We start from the raw sequence: 24,800 nt of genomic DNA, 5'->3' as shown, positions 1-24,800 counted from the left end.
TAAGATCATACTGCCCCATTTAGTCGTTAACATGGTTTTGACCCTACAGCTGAAAAATCAATCCTTTTAGATTAATATTACACAATGTCTGTATGCTAGTGGGGTCCATCCCCTACATACATCAGCTACATACCCCCCCCCCTTCAATAGATTTAAAAAATGCTATGCATGAGATGATATAGAGTAGAAAATAAAACCTTGCATTAATCTCCAAAAGAATGATCTGTATTAAATGGCATAGCTTAAAGGCATGCCACAGAAGAGACAGAGAAAAAAAAACCCACCAAAATGAGACAAACAAAGAAAGCCCTCTTCTGTTCTCTTTGGCAAAGAATTCATCCTGGTACCTGTTCTTTTATTGTAACATATCTCCAGAAAAAATTATTACAAAAGAAAGTCGTTCTTTTTAGAGAAACACACACATTTCCCTAATAGTAGGCACTATGCAACCCCTCCATACACTTAGTCAAATGCAAAACAAAAAACAAACTTCTCTTTGAGCTATTCTATAAATACCCTTCCATTGTTTTGTAACACCTAACAAACTTCATGCCTAATGCTTTTCTGGGGGAAAGGTTAAAAGTAACCTTCAACTGTTACCATACATTATTGTTGAGCTATTCCATAAATACCCTTCATTGTTTCGTACAACTTGACTAACTTCATGTCTAATGCTTTTTTTTTCTGGGGAATGGTAAAGTGACCTTCAAATATTACCATACACTCTGATCTGGATTCAAGATGATCAATTTACAGACAGGTCTCTTTGCTTTGACCACACAAACAAGATTATTGCAATCAAGGAATTTCTGTCATATACTTGGCAAGCGTCAGCTCCACACATTTCACATAAACGATCCATAATGCTCCGGAGAGGGCATACGCAACATGTAGCAGCATTCTCTCCACAAAACAAACATTTGGCAATGACTCATAATATGTGAAAATGGAAAAAAAAAGAAAGAATATGACCAGAACTCTTTTAGAGAACTTGACAGATGTCATTGCAAAGATAAAATCAAGAAGAAAAAAAAAGGCAAGGAGAATATTTGTTGTGTAATGTTAAGTATACAAAATGGATGGACTGTGATTAAACATTACTTTCATGAAGCGCTTCCATGGCTGTTAGAAGCACGTTGCTTTTCTCAAGACCGACGACCCAAAGACTTGGTGCGTATCATATTTTGGGCACCTGGACTTCTACTTGTGGGAACAGAAACATACTCTGTGATACTCCATTTCCCTATTTAAGGTTGACCCAAGCAACAATTGTTTTGACACAGTACTACCATTAAATTCATGGAATCCCCAAGAATACTGCATGTAATTGCTACTATTTTCAGGGGAATTCCTCAGAAATGTATTGCAAATGATCACTTCTGAGTTGCTTCACACAGGTTGCTTGTTTCCACTACTCAAACAAACAAGCAATAAAAAAAAAAAGTTTATCAGTTCAGTGGCAAAAAGCCTTCCAACTTTGAAACAATAACAAATAAAAATGAATGCAAAAAAAAAAAAAGGGAAGAAAACTGGTGTCAAATTTATACAATTGCTCTTCTGGTCTACTGAAATTTCACCATTATGGATTTGTTGTGATGATTTATGCAGGTCTACCTACCTGCACAGGGTGTGTAGACACTGATCACATCATCACAAGTCGTACCGACCAGCATAAGGGGGTGGATAGGATGCAGCCTACCTGATTTTTGTTTTGTTTTCAAAGCGAGTTCAATCTTTCGGAAAGCTTTTGCCAGAAGTGCAATTCTTGGCGGCCTACTCTGTGAAGACAGCCGTCTACGTCTTCACATCCAGCCCTGAGATGATTTCAAATCAAAATAACATGTTGGACACAGATATCTTTGACAAGCAGCCCTAATTTTCTCCCTTCCTCTTCTTTAGAAAAAAAACAAACAACAACCGAACACATGCAAGCTACATGGAAGACTTTTCACGCTTATAAATTAACACACCATGCTCCTTAGATGCACCTGTTTCAAACCACTTAAATCTTTGAACTCTTTTTCAGCAGCACTTTCCCTTTTAATTGATCCTCTTTGACTTGACTTTTCTCAAATCCTTCTGCTTGATATACATCTCTTGCACGAGTAAATGAATGTGAGCTTCGTTGGTGGTCTGTGGACGAGCTGTTCATGAATGACACAAAAGGATGCAGCATGCTGTTTTCCACGTTACGCCCAATCAAACGTTCCTCTTGGTCACTCCATGCCTGGACAAGCATTCGCAGCATTTCCACGTCCATCGACTGCACGTCTCGTGTCAACTTTGCGATTTCAAATCAACACCGTAGCACTTCCCACTTTCCTCGCCAAATCTCTTGTCCAGTTCAACTACATTGAAGAAATTGTGGACAAGGGAGTCTAGAACCTCAAACGCTGTAAGACGATGCTTTCTAGCAAGTGTCAACGCTACAAGCCAAAGCTACAGAATCTCAAAGTCGACAAACTAAAGTCAGAACCCCAAGCTCCGCAGGAAAAAAAAAGAAAAGAAGAAAGAAAGAAATGAGGATAATAAAGTTGCTTACACCGCTCTTGGGCAGAGGTATAAAAGAGTAGTTTGCCACTTTTTTAATAATCAAAGTCTCCGACAAGCCATTGACTACAGGTACTGCACTGTGAGCGACTCTTCCGCAATGGATGGATTTTCCCCATAGGCGCATGATGACACCATAAGGACAATCGCGAGTTCTCCTCGAAAAACACACAACCGCTTTAATGGCATTGTCTTGCACACACATTCTCCCACAGGAATGACGAAAAACATGCGGAAAACCAAACGGCTTCCCTTCACACTACGATGGCACAAATTATGTCTGTTTCAGTTGCTTTCTGCCGAGTTTTTCTGTTCCACTCTTGTCTCTGTCTCTACAATACAAATGTCTTTGTAGGCCTGGCACTTGGGCTACACAGAGCTGTCGTTGTTGCTGGGTACTGAGGTTGGTGTGTGCTCAGCGGCAGAGGGGGTCTCCATGGGAGTCGCAAAGTTGTCCAGAAAGCGCCGTATCAAGGAGCGCCGCTGAGGGTCTCTCCTCCGAAAACTCTGGATAAGAGAAGGGGAAAGAGGACATACTCGTAAGTTTCTTGATGAGAACACAAGTCTAATCAACAGATGCATGATTTGTAATACAGCTTATAACACTCGAACATCTGAAGATCATAACCTTGGGCTGCTTTCTCAAGTCTGGGATTTATATAGAGGCGTGGATGATGTGAGAGGAATTATTCTGACTATCAAAAGCAAGTGGTTTCAAACCTGCACTGCAATGTGAATAACAAGACAGAAGAATCATTCATGTCGATTCACGTCTCATTTACATGTACGTCGATGTAGGGCAATTTGTCAATCAGTTGCAAAGATAGAACTAACAGACACAGAGTTACAATACATTGCTATCTTTCAGGTGGGTCAAACTACAATACTGGTGCTACTATTTCTCATAGAATCTTTCCCCATATGTCAAAACAGATCAAGCTGACAAAGAAGAACAGAAATGCTTTGCTTTAATGCTCTCCTGAACAAAATTCTAAAATTCTACTGACTCCTTTATTATGTTGCACTAGGGACTGAAAGATTTGATTCTTGTAGAGAGAAATCAATTGCTCTATCTACCAACTCGACAATAATGGGAGCCCGCGAGCAAGGGGCTACTCTGAAGCAAATTCTTTTGCTGAGGGTTCTGGCCTCTGAAAGAAGGCATGAAATCTCATTAGCAGTGCTTGAATCAGCCCCGTGACAAGTGATCACACCACTGCCCTGGGACGAGCATGCATGACATTCAGAATTCAAAGCAAAGGAAATGATAGCAGCCATCTTTGGTGCGCTGATAGCAATACAATTGCACTTTTCTCTCTCCCCCCCCCCCCCCCCCCCCACCCCTTCAGATTTATCATGACTTTGCACAAGTGATGAGGTGACATGATTTGACAACCCTTTCGATGAAAACAGATTGTAATTGTAACATGTTCTCTTCCTTCAATTCTGATTCTCAGATTGAGCAAATTCTATTGCATTGATTCGAAATCATTGCAAGGCCAATAGCTATATACATACAGCTCCTGCATATCGACCCACTTCAAAGATTTTCAATGCCTGAAGTCGAGGGTAAGTAAAAATCAATACAATAGTAATGAATTTGGTACAAGGGCATTTGGCAAACTAACTGTCTGTACGTGCTTTGTTCTTTATTCAGTGGTTCATTGCATCGTATTGCATGTTACTCATCAATGTTTGAAACATATGCGAAGGGCCTGGCAGCAAGACTATAGCAAGAGTGAAGGAAATCAATATTTTGTTTCCAGGTATTGTGCCCAGCGCGGCTCCAATATCCGAATGTCAATACCACGGTTGACACGGATCAACGCTACAGCTCCGCTGATCAATACACTGCACGCTTTCACAGTGCTCTGGCTCACAAGGACTTCTATCTGTCCATTGTCAAGTGGGGCAGTGAAACAAAGACTGCACTCTTATACATGGATCAGCATTCAAGGTCAATGTCAGACGATTTCCATCTATCGGCTAGTCTGGTATGACAGAGCAGCACCACAGAGAGAGAAGCTGGTATAGGAAGTGGATGTTATGGAATCAATTGAAAGTATTGTTTGTGTGAGCTGAAGTGCACTACTTGAGACTGTTACCCTGCCCTCCAATCATGCTCTACATTTTTTCACATTGGGTTACGCATACTGTTAGTAGGCCCATGAGAACTTTGTTTCCTACTATGTAAAAGAGAAGCTATAATCATCCCAAGAAGAGAAGTTATAATCACCCCAATGATGATATAGCATTTTTTTGGGGGGGTGGGTTCAAATTTGTGGAAACATAATCACAATTTTTGCGACAGCCTTACTTACTCTTCTCGCGACGAAGTCGTCTCCGATCCGCCGCAGTTCCCGCCCTGTCATGATCTCGGGCGCCACGGGCCGTGCGGGAGCGGAGTTGGCGCGGTCACGGAACCCCACCACGTCTGGAAGCGGGTTGTCGCCATCGTCCGCATCGTTGGCCACATGCGCAGCCTCGGCACTCCCCAGCGAGAAGTACCTGGTTCGTCTCGACTCTGCAGTGTTAGGGAAAGCAGCAAAGGGTGGACAAACATATAATTAAAAATATGCCACACTGATACACACTTCCATGGAAATCATACAAAGGAACATTGGTATCACATTCATGTGATTTCAAGACCAATAATACCAATCATCAAACAAGTTTTGTAAATGACACAAATAAACACAAATCACAGTGTACAATGCAATAGCAAAGCAAACTTCCAGTGATAAGTGCAGCACAAAGCCAAACAGCCAAAGCTCTGTGTGTGCAGGCACTGAGGCAGACAAACACACATTCCAGAGCAAACAAGGGCTGTAGACCGGCATAACCGGGGCAGCGCTAAACGAGGTACAAGAAATATATCACGACCCACTCCAAAGCAATTACACATGAAAAGTTCACACCTACTTCGTAAGTTAAGTGGTAAATCCTCCATTTTGCTGTTACTGTGACAGCTAAGCCTGCACTTCATAGTGTTTCCAAGTAAAAAAGTATATATGCCAGTAAGCTCCCAACTTTGCAATGCAGTTCACAAAATCACACTGTGTCGTCCACAAGCAGCTATCAGTCTGTCAGCCCGTGATAAGCTACCAATAGTGGGTCACACAGCTACATGTCAGCTCACCGGCACACCCACGCACTACAATCCAGCCTGGTGCCTCATAACGCAAACACCAACAACAGTCGCCACTCATCCTACCCAAAATAAATCCATGACAATGCAACAAAGCCTTGTGCCATGGCAGACTGTCTAACCACGGAAAAGGTAAACCTCACCACAGAAAAGCAAAACAAAAACAAAACCTTTGAGGGTCTATTACGAAAGGGTTGCAAAGCTAGAGCCAGACCTGTCCATTGTGTCCATTCGGAACTGTGATGACTCGGTTCTGACGGCATCTCTTCATTGAAAATCCTCCTGTTCCAGCTGAACGAGCAAACTATCTTCATGTCACCAGTCCTCGCAAACACAAAATTGAGTCAAATTCTGTCTCTTTCTTTAAAATTATATCAGATTTGTTATTACTAAGAAACTCCAAAATCCCTTTAAAATCGTCTCAGCAGAATATTTCACATAGCTAACACACAAAAACTGGCTACCAAGTGCCTTCCAGTGAGTGCACTGCTTCCGGAGATGCTATCACTTTCCTGACTGCTATCAAACTGAGGTGACTCATTAGGACACGTCTTGTTTTGGTTCCAGGCCTTCAAGGGACAACAACAAACACGAAAAGCCATGAAAAGCCATGAGTCTTGCCACGTGATTGGCTCCCGCCAATATGAAGGTGGGAGAACCACCCCCTGATCAGCTCCACCCCAGCGTATGGAGAGGGGAATCCCTGATAGACCGTATTTAAACGATGACAGCCTACGGATTGACTTAAGTTAATTCTAAGGGGCAAAGGGAGGTAAACATGCAGTCAAGTTCCAGCTTGCCCTTCAATGCCCTTACGCACTGGCACTGCAATGATCAACCTTGGAACCCCCCCCCCCCCCCATTATTTTTTTTTTTCTCCAGCAAGACCAAAAGAAAGACTCTGGAGATTCACAAACAAAGGACTTACTTGGCAGAGGATGAATGCTATCGCTGTATTGATCACTCATGTCCGAAGGAAAGACTGCCTAAAGATGTCTTTGGTGCGCATGGACACGCAAGCGCAGCCAAAACGCTATCCAAACTTTGTGTCCTTTTTGAGCTCTGACCTTCTAATTGGTTGCTCCCTTTTGTGTACACTTCAAGGTATCACGAACAGCTCTCCCCCTCTCCCTCTTCCCTCTACTAAGCTTGGAAGAGATGTTGCGCAAGATGACTGCATGATGAGCGCATGCACCATTTGTCAATCAATAATTTCTGTTCATGGTGTTATACTAGTACGAGCCACAAATAGAATCCTCAGTGACCAATCTCCATCGTGATATGCACAATCCCTACAGGGCTGACCAAAAAAACATGACAGAACCCAACAAAAATTTGAGCAAAGAGAATCCTCAGCAACAACAGAGAGGGAGAGAGAGGGAGAGAGAAAGGAGCACAGCCCAGCTGACTCATTTGCATACAATGAAAAAAAAAGAGGGTGTGGCCTTTTCCTCCCCTTTTATGCTGGACCACAATCCCGGTGCAGCCAAGCATGGAAGCAGCAACAGCAATAACCAGGGGCACAACAGAAGCTGATGGGAGAGAGCAAGAGAGAGAGAGAGAGAGAGAGAGAGAGACAGGGAGAGATGGGGGGGGGGGGGGGGAAGGGAGTGAGAGGGAGAAAGAGATAGCAAGGTACACTAGTAGATGAATGTATGCATACAATTTTGTGTGTGTGTGTGTGTGTGTGTATTCAAGTGCTTCCATTGCACTGCTGCAGAAAAAACAATGACAGCAACTTCCTTGTCATTTCCTTATAGATGTAAATTTCAAAATGTAAAAACCTCCCTTTGATCACATCATTTCTTTTAATCATTTATAAAAACCACAACACTTAATAGCTTCTAAAAACAGGATTGGGCACTCATATTAGAGTTTTAAAAATGTCATCCAGCTTTGATTGTTGACCAGTGCAACATGTACAATGTATATTTATCCTGTTGTACTTAAAGGACAAGTTCACCTTCATAAACATAAGGATTGAGAAAATGCAACAATATTAGTAGAACACATCAGTGAAAGTTTGAGGAAAATTGGACAATCGATGCAAAAGTTATGAATTTTTTAAATTTTTGTGTTGGAACCGCTGGATGAGGAGACTACTACAGCTTGTGAGTCATATGCGTACAACAGTATAAAGAAAATATAAAAGAAAATTCAACATATTTTCACTTTTTTCGCATAATAAAAGAGCAATTGACTTGCCTCTTTCTAAAGGCAGGGGGAATAATATTACCCATAACATTTATCGGTAACGAGGTAGGGGAATGTGTACTTTTTTCAAAAGATGGAATTTTGTGAAATTCTCTTTATATTTTCCTTATATTGTTGTACGCATGTGACATCTAAAGTTATTCATACACTGCAGTAGTCTTCTCATCCAGCGGGTACTGCAAAAAAACTTCAACAATTCATAACTTTTGAACGGATTGTCTGATTTTCCTCAAACTTTCAATGATGTGTTCTACTAATATTGCTACATTCTCTCAATCCTTATGTTTATGAAGGTGAACTTGTCCTTTAAGTATATACTTTGTCTGGTCTTGATATATTTCAATTAAAAAAAAAAGAACTTTTTCATCATTTCTGCATCTCAGTGACCACCTGACCTTTCTATAAAGACATTTCTAACTCTAATATGTTTACTCAAAGTCATATAGCAATCAAGAGCTATCCCAAAAGCATCAAACATTCCATGATGGGGAATCTTAGCACTCACTGATCAGATGTTCTGAGAGCATTTTATATATCTCATATTTCAATATCTCTCTTTACTGGGCAGAACAAAATGTACCCGAAGTAAAGGTGCTTCAATAAAAATGATCATCCTAGAATTCCACATCTTTCTGCCCGTACGTGAGAGAAGCAAAGACAGCTCGACAAAGCAAAAATGAAGTTTGACTTTATTAGCCCATATCATCAATTTACATTTGTATGCATGATGTATGTTATGAAATGATTTGCAGATTTATATCGTACAACTTGTGGCTATTTACTTGAAAACACAGTTGGGACATAAACATTTTGCAAAAAGAAATGCATGCTCACAGAAAAAAAAAAACAGAAAAAAGACCTGTAAATTGCATAGCACTATATACTGTAAGATCTGCCCCAATTACCCTCCAACCAATGAAGTAAATGCTACAAGGCCAAATACAAAAGTTATTAATGCATTTGCTTTGCAAGCTGTCGTTACCATATAAGGAGAACATTCCCAGATTAAAGTTGGCTGGAGGGTGTTCCCTCACGGGAGTATTGCCCAATAGCTGAACTCTCTGATGAAATATCCAGGTCCCTGAACGATGTGATTATCATGCCGAAGGCAAAAACAGTCCTCTTGTAGAGTAAGTAGGTTTTTGTGCTTTGTTTTGTATCTGCCGGTAAAGGATGAGTATTTGTTGGGGGGGGGGGGGGGGGGGAGGGGTAAAATGAGTGCATCGGGGTGTTTAATGGATAGAGAGAATATTCTATTTAATACCCCGCTGCCCACCTCATTTTAATCCACACTGCACTAAAACCGCATACTTGCTCAGACTATTTCTTTCACATTCATGTCGGGAATTGGGATATAAGCTAACAGATTGTCAAGAATGATAAAGATTAGTCTTTTGCATACAGATTTCAGCCCAGACACCTAACAATTCCTTGCACAAAATTAAGAGCAGCATGCAGTCATTAGATAAAACTCCAAAACATAAGTAAAGAAAGAAAATTTGGTTGACCATAGGCAAATGTGCATTCACATACCAGCAAACACCCCACCAAGGCCAGTGAGATACAAACAAATGCTTTGAAAAAAAAGAGTAAGCTTTGTAAAACATTTCAAGGATGTTGATTCTTGATCTCTAATAAAACTGACATATCCTTAATAGCCTATGATGCCCATCACTCATTTATGTTTTTTTTTTTCCCCAGCTAGACCAAGCATAAAGTCACTCTCTCATTACTTTTAATCACTGAGTTGTGCCTTTAGAAAAGAAACACGCATCTTGTTTCACTTGATTAACACTGTCAATATGATATCCATCCATTACATCAAGGGACAAAGTGCCTTCCAGGTGTGTAGGACTAGTGTCCTTCAAAACACTTGATGACACCAATGCCCCCCCCCCCCCATCCCCTTTAGAATACTATTAAGCCTTCACAGTGTGCTCAAGCATAAACATTATACAATACCTATTGTCTCCTATTGAGCTCCCCTTCTCTCACCCCCCCCCCCCCAAATCCCATAATCCCTGGCCCACAAGGGGAATGAGGGGAAACTTGCTCATTTGTTGGTCACAGCTACGGAACCTGCAAAGCCTCCCCCTCCCCCCCCCCCCCCCCAGAAATATTAGAAAGTTTGCAAGAGAAGTCAACAGTGAAAGATTACTTGAGAACATATTACAAAGGAAAACGTAGAGACGAGAAGCATCATAGCCACCTGTCCAGCCCAAAGTGAGGGTGTAGCTGACATAGCTCAGGGGACCAGTCATAATAAACAAATTATGAACAACCATAAAATCAATACAAAGCCCTCATCATGTCTACCCCACGCTCATATTTACCTCAAATATGATATTGACTTCTTCTCCTGTGGATACGCAAGTCACATTCCTGAAAAATTCTTTTGCAGTGAGTGTACTCACAGTTTGTGATGTAATCTTACTCACCAAAGTTGTCGCTCCCCCCCCCCAACCCATATCACAAATTCTACCTTTCTCGACAGTCTGCTGGATGCACTGACATTAACTTATTACAATGCATTACACTCTCGCAGCAAAGTTTTGATCATTGATTGTTAACCATCTGTATGATCTGACTGCCAACAGGAACAGGAAACCCTATAACGCTGTACACACAGTCCAAAGTCCATGGCGCAGAAAGGGTTAACCATGACGTGCCACAAAGACCACAACAAACATCGCAAAGAGGGAGACAAGAATTTTTTTGTATGAGGCCTCCTTGTCACTCATTAACTGATTATTTCACACACAAACTATTCCCTGCTGTAACTTATTCGACATACGGTTTGCAAACATAAGCCCTTGGGATCGGACATTGAGCTATGTTTTGATATTATCCCCCAAAACATGTCTATGCACCGTATTCAAGTGCAATGCCAGAGCCGCCTGAGGCATACGCAGGAAAATCCTTTAGTTACACAATACCACTTCGGGCAGCTTACAGGAAATGGAACTGAACATTGTCCCATCGCTATTTCATCATGAATGTTTATGATTGTGTTATTCAGGTGCCATCATGTGGCTACTACAAATTGCATTACCCATTTATTTGTTGGACGACTGCCAAATTCAAGAACAGGCCACATCAAAGCCGAAGTAGGAGTATATAGAGCAGTTACAATAGCTGTGGCTTTACGGCTTAGTTGGTGCCTCGCTTGCCAAGAGTTGGTGTTTGATTGTTAAAAATAGAAGGCGTGACCCCCGATACCCGCGCATTTGACCCCACTTTGTTTGTCACTTCCCTTAATTTGATTGGTGACATGGGGTGCATGATTTGGCTTTTGATCGCATTGAGGTGGCAATGTTTGAGCATTTCTAAAGTGCATCCCAAACATTACCTTGCAACAGATTCAGGGTGTAAAGTTTACACACCTTGCTCATCTCCCCCCCCCCCCCCACTTACACAAACACACACACATACGTATACAAACACACCTTTCTTCATGTATTAGCGTAAAAAAAACCCCACATATTTTTGCATGCATGAAACTTTTGACAATTTCACTAGGAGCCACCAAGACTTGCAAAAGAAAAATGAATGCGAAAATTTCATGCTGCGAATGTTTTTGATAAGCAGCCGACAAATAATAGCATCCATTTATTGTGCCATGAGCTATCACTGAAGCAATGCACTTGCTCTCAGATTTCCATATCTACAGAATCCACACAAACTTTAAATATATCCAGTTGTTGTACACCTCATCCAAACAGACACAACCACACTAAAGAAGGATGAAATATTAGAAATTTTACAGGAAAAAAAATTTTCAGTCACTTCAATCTAGAACCTAAATGCAATTAATTGGCCCCCCCTTTTTTTTCAAATCCAACACAAAATATGAAAGAATATTTTGATGAATTGGCACATTCTGATGCCTTGCATAGGAAAATTCCTTATTTTTTTCTCCTTATCTTGAGGACCACAGATGGTGTGAAAACTCACCAGTGTGTCTTCTGGCATTCTCCTCGGCTGACGAGGGTGAATCCCGTGAACAGGACGTATTTGGGATGAGGTGGAGCCGTATCTGTGTCTCGTGCAGCACTGGTGACAGGGGCGGGGTTTGGGTGCTGGCGCAGACGCTGGCGGCGAAGAACCGTGGCGCCGAGCCGTACCCGGACGACAGCGGGGAGACCTCGTCGTCCGGCGACGAACGGCTGTAGAAGGAGGAGGAGGAAGGGGTCGAGTGGGTCGGCGTGCACACTCCACGGCCTGACCCGATGGGGCTCAATCTTGGGATCTTGATTGGCGGCGAGGAGCCCATTCTAACGGGAGAGCCCGGCGAGGTGGAGATGACCGACGCCGGTTCGTCGGCGAAGGCGCTCGATTCCTCGTCGACGATGCCACAGTCAATGCCTTCCTCCTCCTCCTCTTCCGCCAGGGCATCCTCCATCTTCAAGCTGTCCTCGTCCTTCTGCATGCTGCCAGGCAGGACGACTCTGGCCTTGGACGCCCCAGGGCTGCTACATACGTCCACAATCAATTTCTTGAATGGCTGAGGGCCACCACACACAGATACCTCCACGCTGTTGATACCATGCAGTGGGGTGCTCACCACATGAATCTCAAGATCACTCATAATACAGCAACAGATCTCTGTCGGTTGAAAATGAAGAGAACAGAACAGATTGTCCTTAATTCAAGCACACTACAGAATATGGCAGTTGAAAACAAAGAAAGAAAAATGTACTGTAGGAGTACCTTTACTGTACTTTCAACTCCACATACACGGTGTTATCATTTACAAAGAGTAATAGTACATGTACACATTCTGTCAAAGTCCAAGCTGTTCACTCATCAGATGGTATGTTTACATCTCTCTCCTTCACTGACATTGACTGAAGCATGCCCAGAATGAACTTCAACGAGGTCACACCACATACACGCACACAGGAAACATCAGATGAGCCCTTGATAACCGCCAGCGAGGGAGGGAGCCACTTCCGCATGCTGGCAGTTTACTACTCATATTCTCAACCCAGGATAAAGGGAGACACCCTCTGAAATTCTTGCCTAATTGATCCTGCATCAGTATTTCATCTTGATTACCAACTACCACAACAAGATGAAACTTGGACTTTTAAACATATTGACAAGCAGCTGACGCACAGATGATGACGTCCCGCAAGACCAGATGCTGTTACCTGGAAATAATCTTCAACAGGATCATGCGAGTGTGTGTGCGTGTGCATTATGTGGGAGTGTGTATACAGGCGAGAACATTAAGAAGTCTCACTCCTGCATACAATCAAAATCAATCATCCCCCTCTCCAACCATTCCTGTGACGCAAATTGCTCGGGACACAGACGTTATGTATTCCTTGGAATAAAACCTCTCTGGGTACCCCTTTCAGTGCCGGGGCATGTGTACAGTGTGTGATACATTGCTGTGGGATTCTCCGTGCCAAAGCACGCAAGGGTTAAGGCAGGTCGTCCACACCACTCACAAACTGCCTGCTGCTGTTGTCGTCCTCGCCGGGTGTGTGCGCACAATTCAAGTCTGGACTTGCCCTTTTTGGGCTCCAAGCCATCTTTGTTTAGCATCACTCTTGGAAGTCTGAGAGGGTTACCGCAACATTAAAGGGCTTCCCTGGTCCCACTGGAGGAAACAGTTTGCCAGCTCTTCTTGCATGACTGGACGGTCAAGCGTATTGATAAACCTATTGATTGATTACAATGTGCTTTGTCAGTGGGCTAGAGAGGATGTTTTTTGCTTTCTGAATGGTTGCAACAGAACAAAGATGCAATGCTTACTTTCAAAGAAAAGTGTACAGATTGTTGTTGTGAGACGGGATAAAAGCTGTTACTTGTGTAACAGCTTGTAAACACATGCACACTTGTAAATTTATGGTCGTAACAAGTTGACCTGTCTTTTTGCACTTTTCAACCCGGATCTTTGCCCAAAGTCAGGTTGCAATGCAAAGCTGTTCATTCTCTACGAGCACACTTGCATCAAACCTTTAAAACACAATATTACATTAAGTGCTCCCAGCATCTGCTTGGAAATGATGACAGTAAGTACAAGAGCAACTCATAAATCTCAATGCCAAAATATTCTTATCCCCCCCCCCTTTAATGGCCAGCTAGGTCATCAATGTTTTTAATTCCATCCCCATCCACCCCCCCCCCCCTCAACACACACACACACACACTCACACACAATTGGTTTCTATATTGTACACCATTTCCCTGCTGGGTACTAACATTATGCTGACCCCAACCTGGTTGGCATGATGCCCAATTTTCCATGTCAGAAAATTTTGTTGTTGATCTCTATCTCTCTTTGTTTTCTAGGTCCTTGGTTGGTTGATGCAGGCTGTACAAAAGAGTTTGAAATGGTTAGTGTTTCACCTCTTCACTGTCTGTGGGTGATACTTATTGCCCCACACCAACATTACCCGGCGTCGTATTTCCCCTTGCCTCATGCGAACTCAAATAGCCTACGACTTGCGCAGTTATGATCCATGCAGGCACGACGACCAACCTCTTGTGACAGTGACGGTCGTCAACCCTGTGAATATGCATTAGTCATTCAGTGATATCATGTTTTGTTTACTGTTCGGCATACGTGTACATTCAGAATTGGTCGCACTTCACCACCTAGCATGTTTGCAGTATTACAAATGAGTTATGACAAATTAAGGAGGCACTTTACAAAAGACATCTCACTATGATGACCATAGGCTAATCATATTGTCCCGACTCATCATGGAACTATTGCTCTTTTAATTGCTGTGAGATCATCCTCCTCTGAATTCAATAAGTGTCTAAACAGATGTCTAAAGTAGCAAAATTTCACACACAAAATACAGTAAAGATGAAACACCAAGAAGCGGACTCCAGAGGAGAGCCTTGTGATCAAAACAGGTCTACCACACACTACACTACTACATGTCATGTTAGATGACTGGCTAGCATCCACGTAATAATGTAGACCTGTCCTTTAACATTTGAGCTATATTTTGCTCATATTCATCAGTCTTGTTGCACATTTTCCATGACTGCTACATAGAAACATTCTCAATCACTATACATCACTTTCCATCATTCTGTTCAACACTTGCGCATTCCCTTTAATCATATTATATAGGCCTATTCCTTTTCCATCCTGCTCCACATTTTCATCCCAAGATCAGAGGGCTGCATCGAAATTTATTTGCCGTGTTACCCTGCCTATAACGGCACAATGACTTTAATTCACGCAAGTTCTATTTGCACATCAATTCCTGGTCAATGTTATTCCGACCAGCCAGAGAAAGAGGTGTTCAATCTCTGCTGTACAAAGGCAATCTGCACAAACCGCATCCTTTGTTCTGAAGTCAAGTGAAGGGACCATAGTCAGTTTACTCGGTCCCTGCCACTGCTGCTTTCTGCAGAACAGTCTATTTACCCCAAATCTTTTGACGTGCAAACAGACGCTGGGTTACAGGTGACCTCATACTCAACTGTTTGTAAAAACCAAAGGTGCCCAGAAAAAAAAAAAATCACACACAAAGACAGATAGAGAGACTGGACAGACAGACAAACCCACACAAATCAGGGAAAATGCCATAAGTTTGTCTTTGTTGTTGTTGTTGATTATTAGCCCCTCTGGATTTGGCAGCAATAATGAAAAATAAAAATCATGCTACCATAAAAACAGACTTCACCCTTTCTGAGGAGAAGATATATGTGGAAGAATGGATGAACAGACAGCAGGTTCCTTGACAAGTGTAAATCACCATCAAAATGTGAAAATGGAAGAGGCATGTTTTTGATGGGCAGGGAAAAGAGGGTCATTCCCCGGCTAGGTCACGCACACAGCCAGTTTTGCTCACACTTCTCCTGTCTACCACTTTCTACCATTTTTCTTTCTTTCTTTCTTTCTTCTTCTACTCTTTTTTTTTTTTTTGAGCAGACAACAACACCCTGTGAGCAGCAGGGGGTGTCAGCGGGTCTCCACTTCAACAGCTAACTTGACAGCCCACTGGGGGTAGGGGTGGAGGGAGCGGGGAAGATGGGGGGATGGAGGGGAGTGGTTTCCTCTCTGCGAGGATGAGAGAGAAAGAAGAGGAGTTTAGGTTTGGAGAAGTCAAAAGGGGGTAACTTTTCCCAGGTAACCTGTCAGGGTCCCCCTGGGGATATGTAGTAGACAGTCAGGTACAGATCAGGGAGAGCATGATCTATTTTCACCTGGTGAGCTGTAGGTTTGGAAAACAAGGACGCTACTCCTCAACACACTACTACAGACCAGTACCATCAAGGGAATGTGAAGCAGGTGGGGGTTGTTTCTTTGTAATTGTTGTCAAACACTATTCTTTTTTAAGGGTAAAACAAAAATATATCCTCATACAGACTCATTAAAATATGCACTACACAATTCACTTTAATCATTCCTATCCCTACACACAAAATCAGAATGATATTCTGCTTGGATGCAAAGTGCACATGCCACAAATTCATATTTGCATGGACCATTAATTGGTGTCCATTTTTCTACAAATTGCATTCAATTCAACATTGCCCTACATGACCTTTGCTCATGTAATATGCACTGTAATGATCTGAAAGGTGTGTACACACATTCTCCAGGTGTAGGCAGTTTGTGCAAATGGTAAAGGTACCCCTCCCCCCCCCCCCACGCTCCTCCATGAGTGAAGTATGTTTCTTTCACATGGAAACCTCATCACTGCTTTTCCAACCGGAGGAGCTCGGTTCACATTACATGTGGTTGTTTTTCAGATTGCAAGGTACTCCATGGGATGGAAAATGGGAATGAGGAGAATAGCTGAGACAAATACTCTTTTCTCCATTTTTTCTTTTCCTGGTTTGGGGGGGGGGGGGGGGGAGGGGGCAAGCCCTGCCTCAGTCCCTGCCTCCATTATACCACTTTTCGCTTTTCTTAACATTTTGCGGTTAGATGTTGGAAGACTGGATCTCAGTGGATAGAAGAAAACAAGGAGACCCAGACATCACGGCTGTTCCTGCTCTCGTTTCTTTATAATTTCTTTCCATCATCCATCCCGTTTCAACCCATCCCCCTCCCTCCCCCTCCCCCCCCCCCCCCCCAAAAAAAAAAAAAGTGTGAGTGAAAAGAAATCTTCACCAATAACTACTGAGGAAGTAAATCTTGTAAATCTTGGGAGGACCCCTGGCCGCCTCTGCCTATTTGACGAAAAAACAAGTCTGGCTTCACTCCTTTCTCCCTCTCCAAAACATGTTTGCAAGAAGGATTTAGCATCAGAAGGTCACAAGTACCAGACTGCAGCATTTATTGTAAATGAAATCTTGGTATATTACCCAGGGAACATAAAATGCAAGTTTACGGATACATTTCAATCAAGATGTATTTCACTGTATGGAATGGAAATCTTGTCAGCCATTGGAATCATATTTTTTGTTGTTGTAGTTGAAACTGTGAAAATCTGATACATCACAGTAGAATAACCTCCTTGCACAGTGCGTAGGAATTTGACCTTGCCAGGTGACCTATATGCAGTGAGCTCAATGAAATGGCTAAACACAACAAAACATGAAAGTGAAGATTTTTTTTTTGCCACTTCAATGGATATGTTTGATCATACATGTATCTCATTACCACCCTCGCTAATGAGCTACTGAAAAGTGCTGGGAAAACAACTGACAGCATGCGATGTGATCTGAAACACAAGGAAATGTGAATTCTTTATTTTTTAGATAAATTCAAACAGTACGACTTAAAAAGAAAACCTTTTTTAACCTCTAAAATAATAAATGTGTTTAGAAAATGGGGATCGTAAGTGCAGTGAACGGGTTTGGATGGACCTGGTAAAGAAATTGAGCGAGAGGGAAAACCAGAGGAAAAAAGAAAAAAGAAAACAAAAACAGGCATGTATGAGAGAATGGAGTCGGTGGGAAATGGGAAACTGAAACTAAGAGCAAAAAGAAAACAAGGGCAACTTGGGAAGGAGATAGCAACAAGTCGTGGCAAGACTGGAGCTGGATGATGCGAGAATAATAGTCATCTTCAGATGAAATCGGTCGAGGAAAAATAGGTCTCACGTAGAACAAGTCACGTAAATAGGGATATGGACATTGCACCCTATAATGGTGTAAAATCTGTGACTCATTAAAGTTCGCTGTATGGCGTTTCACAATATTATCACCCTTTGTATGTCAGTTAATGTTTCTTAGATTCACAGGCAACAATTGTGTGGCATATTGAACTGACCCTCATAAGCCAGTTGGTGATTATGCATTATCGACGTTTTGTTTTTTGTGTTTTTTTCTTCCCAGATGTTTTACACCTTCACGTACATGATTATCCTATTTTTCTCTTCACTGCTTTATTTGTTGCTGGTTTGGTTTCTATCTAACGAACATGTAGCACAACAACTTCTTCCACAAACCGAATTACCCTGTGCCCTCTGCTTCCTTCCCCCCCCCCCCCCCCCCCCCCCCCCCAACCTGATAACTTGTTGCTATGATGAATTCAGGAACACTGGACTGCTGCTGCCTGGTTCAGGGTAAACCCTGACCTGACTGATGGAATGATTTACGAGGCAAATCCCTTTTTCAGAAGAGACAGGTCCATGCATTTTAAAACTTCTGAGGAGACAATGCCTTCCCAAAGGGCTCGCTGAACTGGATGTGACTGCCCCTCCTCCTATCCCCATATTAACCTCTAAATCCGTATCGTAAAACAAGAAATATTCCATGGCATGAAACATTTGCAAATTGCAATTGGCATTCAATGCATTGTGTAAAAAAATGAAACGAAATTTTGCTAATCTTCGCTCCGTGCAAAATTCTTGAAAGTTTCATGCACGGGAAAATTCCTAGTTTTACAGTACTCCTCTGCAATCAAATATGATGTAATGAAGTATCACCGTCGCACATTGTACGCTGTATTGAAATGCAACATCCTACATGTATATATCATAAAATAACAATCAATCATGTGCACAGTACGCAGCCACAAATTTATCAAGCTAAATACAGCGATCTGGTGACGTTCAGACTTTCTGACTCTATTCAACGGATGCTAATAACCCTAGTCACACCACTTTCACTTCAGCATGACCGCAACTTCAAGTTCGCAACTAGTGGTAACCTAATCCTGCGATGACACGAATGCATGATAGTTTTCTTGTCATAAACAACGCTATTTGAGACGATGGGGGCTTATGGAAAATGATGAATGACTTAAACAGCATCTCCACTTGAGACTGAGTTGAGATGGGAGAGGATTCAATTCTTTTTAAGAATGTTAATTAATCGGCATTGTTGACACCATAGTGCATGCATCAGTCTCCTTCTTTGTCTCGTTTTGACTCTCTATGTGAACATCAAAACGCCGAGTGGCAAGACCCTACAAGAAAAACAAAACAAAATGTGTGTAGGGCCTACTAACCCTTAGACAACTTCCAGGAGTGAAAGCGCCCCCCGCCCCCCTTCAGCAATAATCAGTATTAAATCTCTGCAGACAGAAAGTCTGCAGCGTCTACTAGTCCACACCCACCTTTCTCTCTCTCACTTTTCCCTAAGAAAGAGACAGACGGACAGACAGACTGACAAAAGACACCCTTTCCATCATCACATGCACATTTCCATTTTACACTGTCTTCCTTTAGATTCTCTTTCTCTCTCAAAGCCCAAACACTCAGCCTTCTTTTTTCAGTTCTCTTGTGCATGCACATGCACATGCACACACACACACACACACACACATACATACACACACATCGTAAAATATACACTTTTCAGACAAACATACACCCCTTTCTTTCTCCCCCCCCCCCCCCCTCTCTCTCTCTCTCTGTTTTGAAGAGGAGAAATCTGTCCAATTGAGTTACTTGTAATTGGATCACACTGATATGACCCCCAGTGTTGGGGACAATGGCAGGAGTACCAAAACCAAAACACTGCCCCACCCCCCTTACCCTGGAGTCAGTCACCGTCCCCCTTGCCTCACAAAGTTCAGGTTAAGGTGAATCCCAGCACTGGAGGGACATTTCTGGATTGGCTGTGGATGCTTGCTCATCAATAGTTGCTTTTTCCTCATCAACAGAATGTACAATGACAATTGCTTGATTATTTCTCTGTTTTCTTTACACTGTATGTCTGATCTTTGTGTACTGGTACAGTTCCTAGGTTCACATGTGAGCAGCTGTCTCAGGTCTTTCGGTTTTTGTATTTTTACCATCAAATGAAATATCTGTCTTTGCAGAGAAATTGGTCAGAGTGAAGGCTGTAAAGATCATGGAATACGCAACACATTTCTTCAAATGAGTAATATTTCTGCCATCCACTGAGACTGAGATTTTCATGCAAGCTGCGCACACTGTGTACAATGAGCAACGGACATCATGTGGTAAATTCAATCATGTTCCTGCTTATCAAATATTCAACAATGTATAGATTAGAACTGTGATCATATTTTTGCCGCATGGACAACTGATTGGCCCCCTCCTCAAAGTAACAACACGAGAAAGCATAATTAAAATTCTTCTAAGATGATATTTGGGTCATATCTTAATAATACACTCATTCTTTAGACTAAAGCAACAACAAAAAACATCAACCACCCACAAACATAACACACATACACTCACATACGAAGAAAAATATGCACCATACCCTCAAGATAAACACGAACAAAGGTATTCATAGCACATGCTGACTGGTTTAAGTGCACTTGGCTCAAGATAAATCATGTCAATAGGTTTCTGAAGTGTCACATGCCTGAGTGATTAAACAGCACCAGCGCGAGGAAAGAGAGAGAGAAGGAACAAGAGAGGGAGACACAGCAAGAGGGGAGAAAGAGAGGGAGAGAGTGTGCACGAGCCAATGTTAAGGTACCTGATCACGCTGTCGCTTAACGTTTGCTGCTCGCGTGTTCTCAACGAGCCGAGCACACTTTGGGGACATAGTGTCAGGAGCTGCCCACGCTTCAGTGCTGTAAATAGCAGCAGCAAAGCAACAGAAAACGTGATCATCGTTCATAAACTGGGTTGGGGTCGAGGACGTCCTTTAATAGATACTCGGCAATATTGACTTCCTTGTACATTATATATATTCATACCGACAGGTTAATTTCTGACCTGCAGTGTCAATGCTCGCTGTTTAGCCCTCTTCTTCTTGCTTTTTTTCTACGCCTCACTGATCTTTCCTAATGCCCTTGGTTTGCCTGCCTGCCTGCCAGCTGTAAGCTACCTAATCCCATGCTTAATTCACTTGTTGTGCGGCCAAATTTAATCACGCCTGCTCGTCCAGGTCTGTCTCGGGTGCGCAGTCGAACGCCGTGTTTTCATTTCAGGATATTGCCCTTCTGTACACCAGCACTAACGAGCACATGCCAGTTCACAGGCACTCTCTCTCTTTCTGTCTCTCCTGTGTTTTTGTTTCGATCATGGTTTTCAAAGCTATTTTGCAAAGAAATTCTGTGGGTGGAAGTTCTACAACTGGGCATGTTCAGACATGTCGCAACAATCATGAGACGCAATCTGCAAGGTTTCGCACACCGAGTTGCAGATTATGAGTTGAAGCGTGCAGTAAGACAGAAAACATTTAAGTGTAGGTTTATTCAACAACAACAACAAGGTGACCATCCCGTTGTCCAGGGTTGTTAAGTGGTGGGCATCACGTAGCACATTCCATACAAAAGACATTTCTGATATATCTTTTCCTCCTGCATACACATGATATGATTACACAGGAAGGTTTGTTATGCATAATCACAAGGTTTGTCACTGAGCGGAAAAGCAAATTCTTTAATTATTCTCTGGAGAGAAAATGCTGAAACCAGCATGAAACCAGCTCACTTGTATAACTCATCTCAAACAGTGTGACATAGGAAATCTCAAAATGTACGGCGACGTAAAGACAGAAAACAAGTCATAGCCTATATCATTGAAACAAAAACTACATAAGACAGCCTCCAGCATCCTTGATATCAAGGCTAAGGGAAAACAACGGCAACAGCAACAAAATCTTCCCACGTAAACATAAGATATCATTAGAGCTTTACAAAGGTTTTGCTTAGACACCATACAGTTTCATGCTATGCAACAGCCACCCAATCAAAATCACTGCTGCGGAAAGTGAAAACTCTCCCCGTGGCTGCGAGCAGCTGCCAAGCGTTAACTACACCACTCTTGAGTCCAAATAACAGTATCCAAACACCGACCACAGTAGATATACCTCACACTCTGCACTAACATCCGCCAGCGACATCGCGGATCAGTTGATGCAGCGAAGAGACACTGCGCACTCGCCCTACTACAGCCACCGCATCCAATGGCCCGAATGACTCGCCCCACAATGGAATGGCCTGCGCCCAGCCACAATAACGCGCCTCCAAGTCACGTTACACCCGTCCACGAACAACACCATGACGAAAGCCAAGGCAGAACATGAGCCCGCGCCATCTAGAGCTACTGCAGTAGAATGCACGGGACAAACAGAAACTGAAGCGCGCCAGCTATTTCCTGTCATGGTGTCATGTCCATGTGCTCGTCGTACATGGCAGAGATGTAGCAGCCACATGTTCTTAGATTCCACTCAGGGGACTGGACTTCACTCAAATTTCTTGCAATGATCGCCGTGTCTACTTCTCCTACCTAAATGGCAGTGGATCACATTCCCCGACAATTCACATAATAGGGCCTACAGTCAATTGTATATGACGCACAGTTCATGGAAAATTCCCCATTTGAAGGATCAACAATGACATTTGCAAAACGTGCGTATGATGTTACAAGCGTCAGATTTCTGTGATGGCCCATCTATCAGTCCCCTCCCCCAACACACACAGTTTACAGTACAAAAAAAAGGCTAGCTCCATACAAATTCGTGTGTGGTATCATCGTATCATCATGAGGAGTACAATGGAAAGACTCAGTAGAAAAATATAAGCTTGCACTACCTGGAAAAAAACACTGAGGAAATATCAAATTTGAGAAAATACAATGCCTCAGACACCCTTTTCAGCTGAGGTATCAAAACTTGCCCCCCCCCCAAAAAAAAATGGACAAAACAAAACAAAACAAACAAAACTCCAGAATGCTTAGAACACAAAGCAATACGCAGAATTCTAATGACCAAATAATTCTGAGAATGGATTGCTTCCACTATGAGCTAGTAATACTGGGTAAAACATGGCATAGAAATATGCAAAGGGAGGGTCCTGCCTACTGGGAGGATGAACAACCTCTCGTTGACTGACCCTTGCCAACTCCCATCTCTATGGTACCGTGCACCTCTCACGATACACTAACCCAGCCCCATACCCAGGCTGTCAACTGATGTGTGAGGCCAATACAATTTCGTGGAAAAGGAACAGAACCCTGCCAAAAACACTGCTGCACCGGGACAACAATAGCGCCGACAGCCATGCACACAAGGCTCTCTTTACTGGGAGCGTGCAACAACAGTTCTACCAAGGACAAATAATCACCGTCATCAACACTAACATGTTCAAGCAAGGGGGAGAAGAGAGGGTTGGAGAGGGACAGAGCAACAATCGATCAGGGCTAGAGAAGTCAGGGGGATTGGCCTCGCTAGCACAATAGGATGGGGCTGGCTAATTGGCACATGTCCCAAGTTTTGACCTCTAGGCTTTTGTTGTTGGTTTTTTTTTTTTTTTTGGGGGGGGGGGTAGGGATAGGGAGGGGGCATGTGCTCATCCCCCCCCCCCCCCCCTTGTCAAGATTGTCCTTTTGTCCTTTGTTGTCATAAACAAATAAATCTGAACCCGCTTAACTACCACTTGTAATGACTTGCCTGGTGCCAAAGATCAATGGTGGGGGAGGGGGAGGGGGGCAGCTTGAGCATCTCACACGATTGTCCTATCTGCCTCTCTATGTCAACAGACACAATTCATGCATGTATATCTATATCACATCTTAACTGACCCTTCATCACATCTTCATTGCATCTTTAATCTTCATTTTCATGACTAGGATGCGCTTCAAAATATCACTGACTATTATAGACTGCTCTTTGAGCTGGATAGAAAATTGGAACTATTTATCTCTCATAAGTAATTTTTTTTTCTAGTGCAATGATGCCTTTCACTTCTATCTACGTAGAAATGAATGCTTATTGTGGAATCATTCATACTAAGTCCAGAAGTTTCTGCACAAAATACAATTTTAGACTCAATTAAGCAAAGGCTAAAATGTTATTACTACAAGTCTTCTCAGAATAAAATAAAATCAATCACAAGTGGGAGACTTGTTAGATTGGAGAAAAAAAGTATATATTTTTGAATCCTCACCACAAAAAAAAAAAAAAAAAAAACACAAAGAGAGTGTAATAAAGTCTCAAAGCAGGAAACAAAATTTGCTTTCTTGGCTTACCAAATGAAGTTTGCTGGTATTTGCACAAGAATATCGGCTTCTCCCGATCTTTGCTTTTCCAAAGTTTCTGCTGATCCGTGGATAATAAAAACAAAATCTTTATCTCCCAGAACATTCCAAAGGAATCCCCGGCGAATAGTCCGTACCAAAGTCAAGACACAGTGGCTGGCTTGAAATACATCCAATGACATGTGAATAACTTCCTCCACTTCTGCCCAGGACAGTTCGTCTTCAAATCCTTCCCCCGCAGCAGAAATCTCGAAAAAACACCACCAAGTGGGCCGGCATACAAAAGCATTAACACTCGTCTCACAGAATGACTATTCAGTCCTGAGCAGCGGTTGTAATCTCTCCCGGCTGGTGAATGAATGAAAACACACTACCGATCAGCTGAGCTAGGGGTCAATAGATGTATCCACAGTTGTGCGAAGGCAGATTGCTAAATGCTCTTGCACCCTTAATGACAAACTACTACACTACTACTATGATTCACTCTGCGAATGTTTTTTCCCGCTCTTTCTCCAGCCTATCCTCGGTTACTACAATGGGTGTGCAGTCAA

General features: G+C 42.6%; 1 protein-coding gene across 1 annotated transcript; it reads right to left on the bottom strand.

Annotated features, from left to right (window-relative positions):
- Nucleotides 1-141: 141 nt before the first annotated feature.
- LOC139740989 (uncharacterized) lies at nucleotides 142-24,800 on the bottom strand. Its single transcript, XM_071651574.1, has 4 exons — nucleotides 24,241-24,800; nucleotides 11,867-12,517; nucleotides 4,872-5,074; nucleotides 142-3,057 (listed from the first exon to the last, which is right to left on the bottom strand). Exons 1-4 carry the CDS (start codon nucleotides 24,353-24,355, stop codon nucleotides 2,920-2,922), a joined length of 1,107 nt encoding a protein of 368 aa, XP_071507675.1. The 5' UTR covers nucleotides 24,356-24,800; the 3' UTR covers nucleotides 142-2,919.

This window comes from Diadema antillarum, unplaced genomic scaffold, assembly GCF_040938485.1.
Source record: "Diadema antillarum isolate AM-2024a unplaced genomic scaffold, OU_Dant_1.0 seq00000894_RagTag, whole genome shotgun sequence".
Taxonomy (NCBI): domain Eukaryota; kingdom Metazoa; phylum Echinodermata; class Echinoidea; order Diadematoida; family Diadematidae; genus Diadema; species Diadema antillarum.
This window is presented reverse-complemented; position numbering and strand designations above follow the sequence as displayed.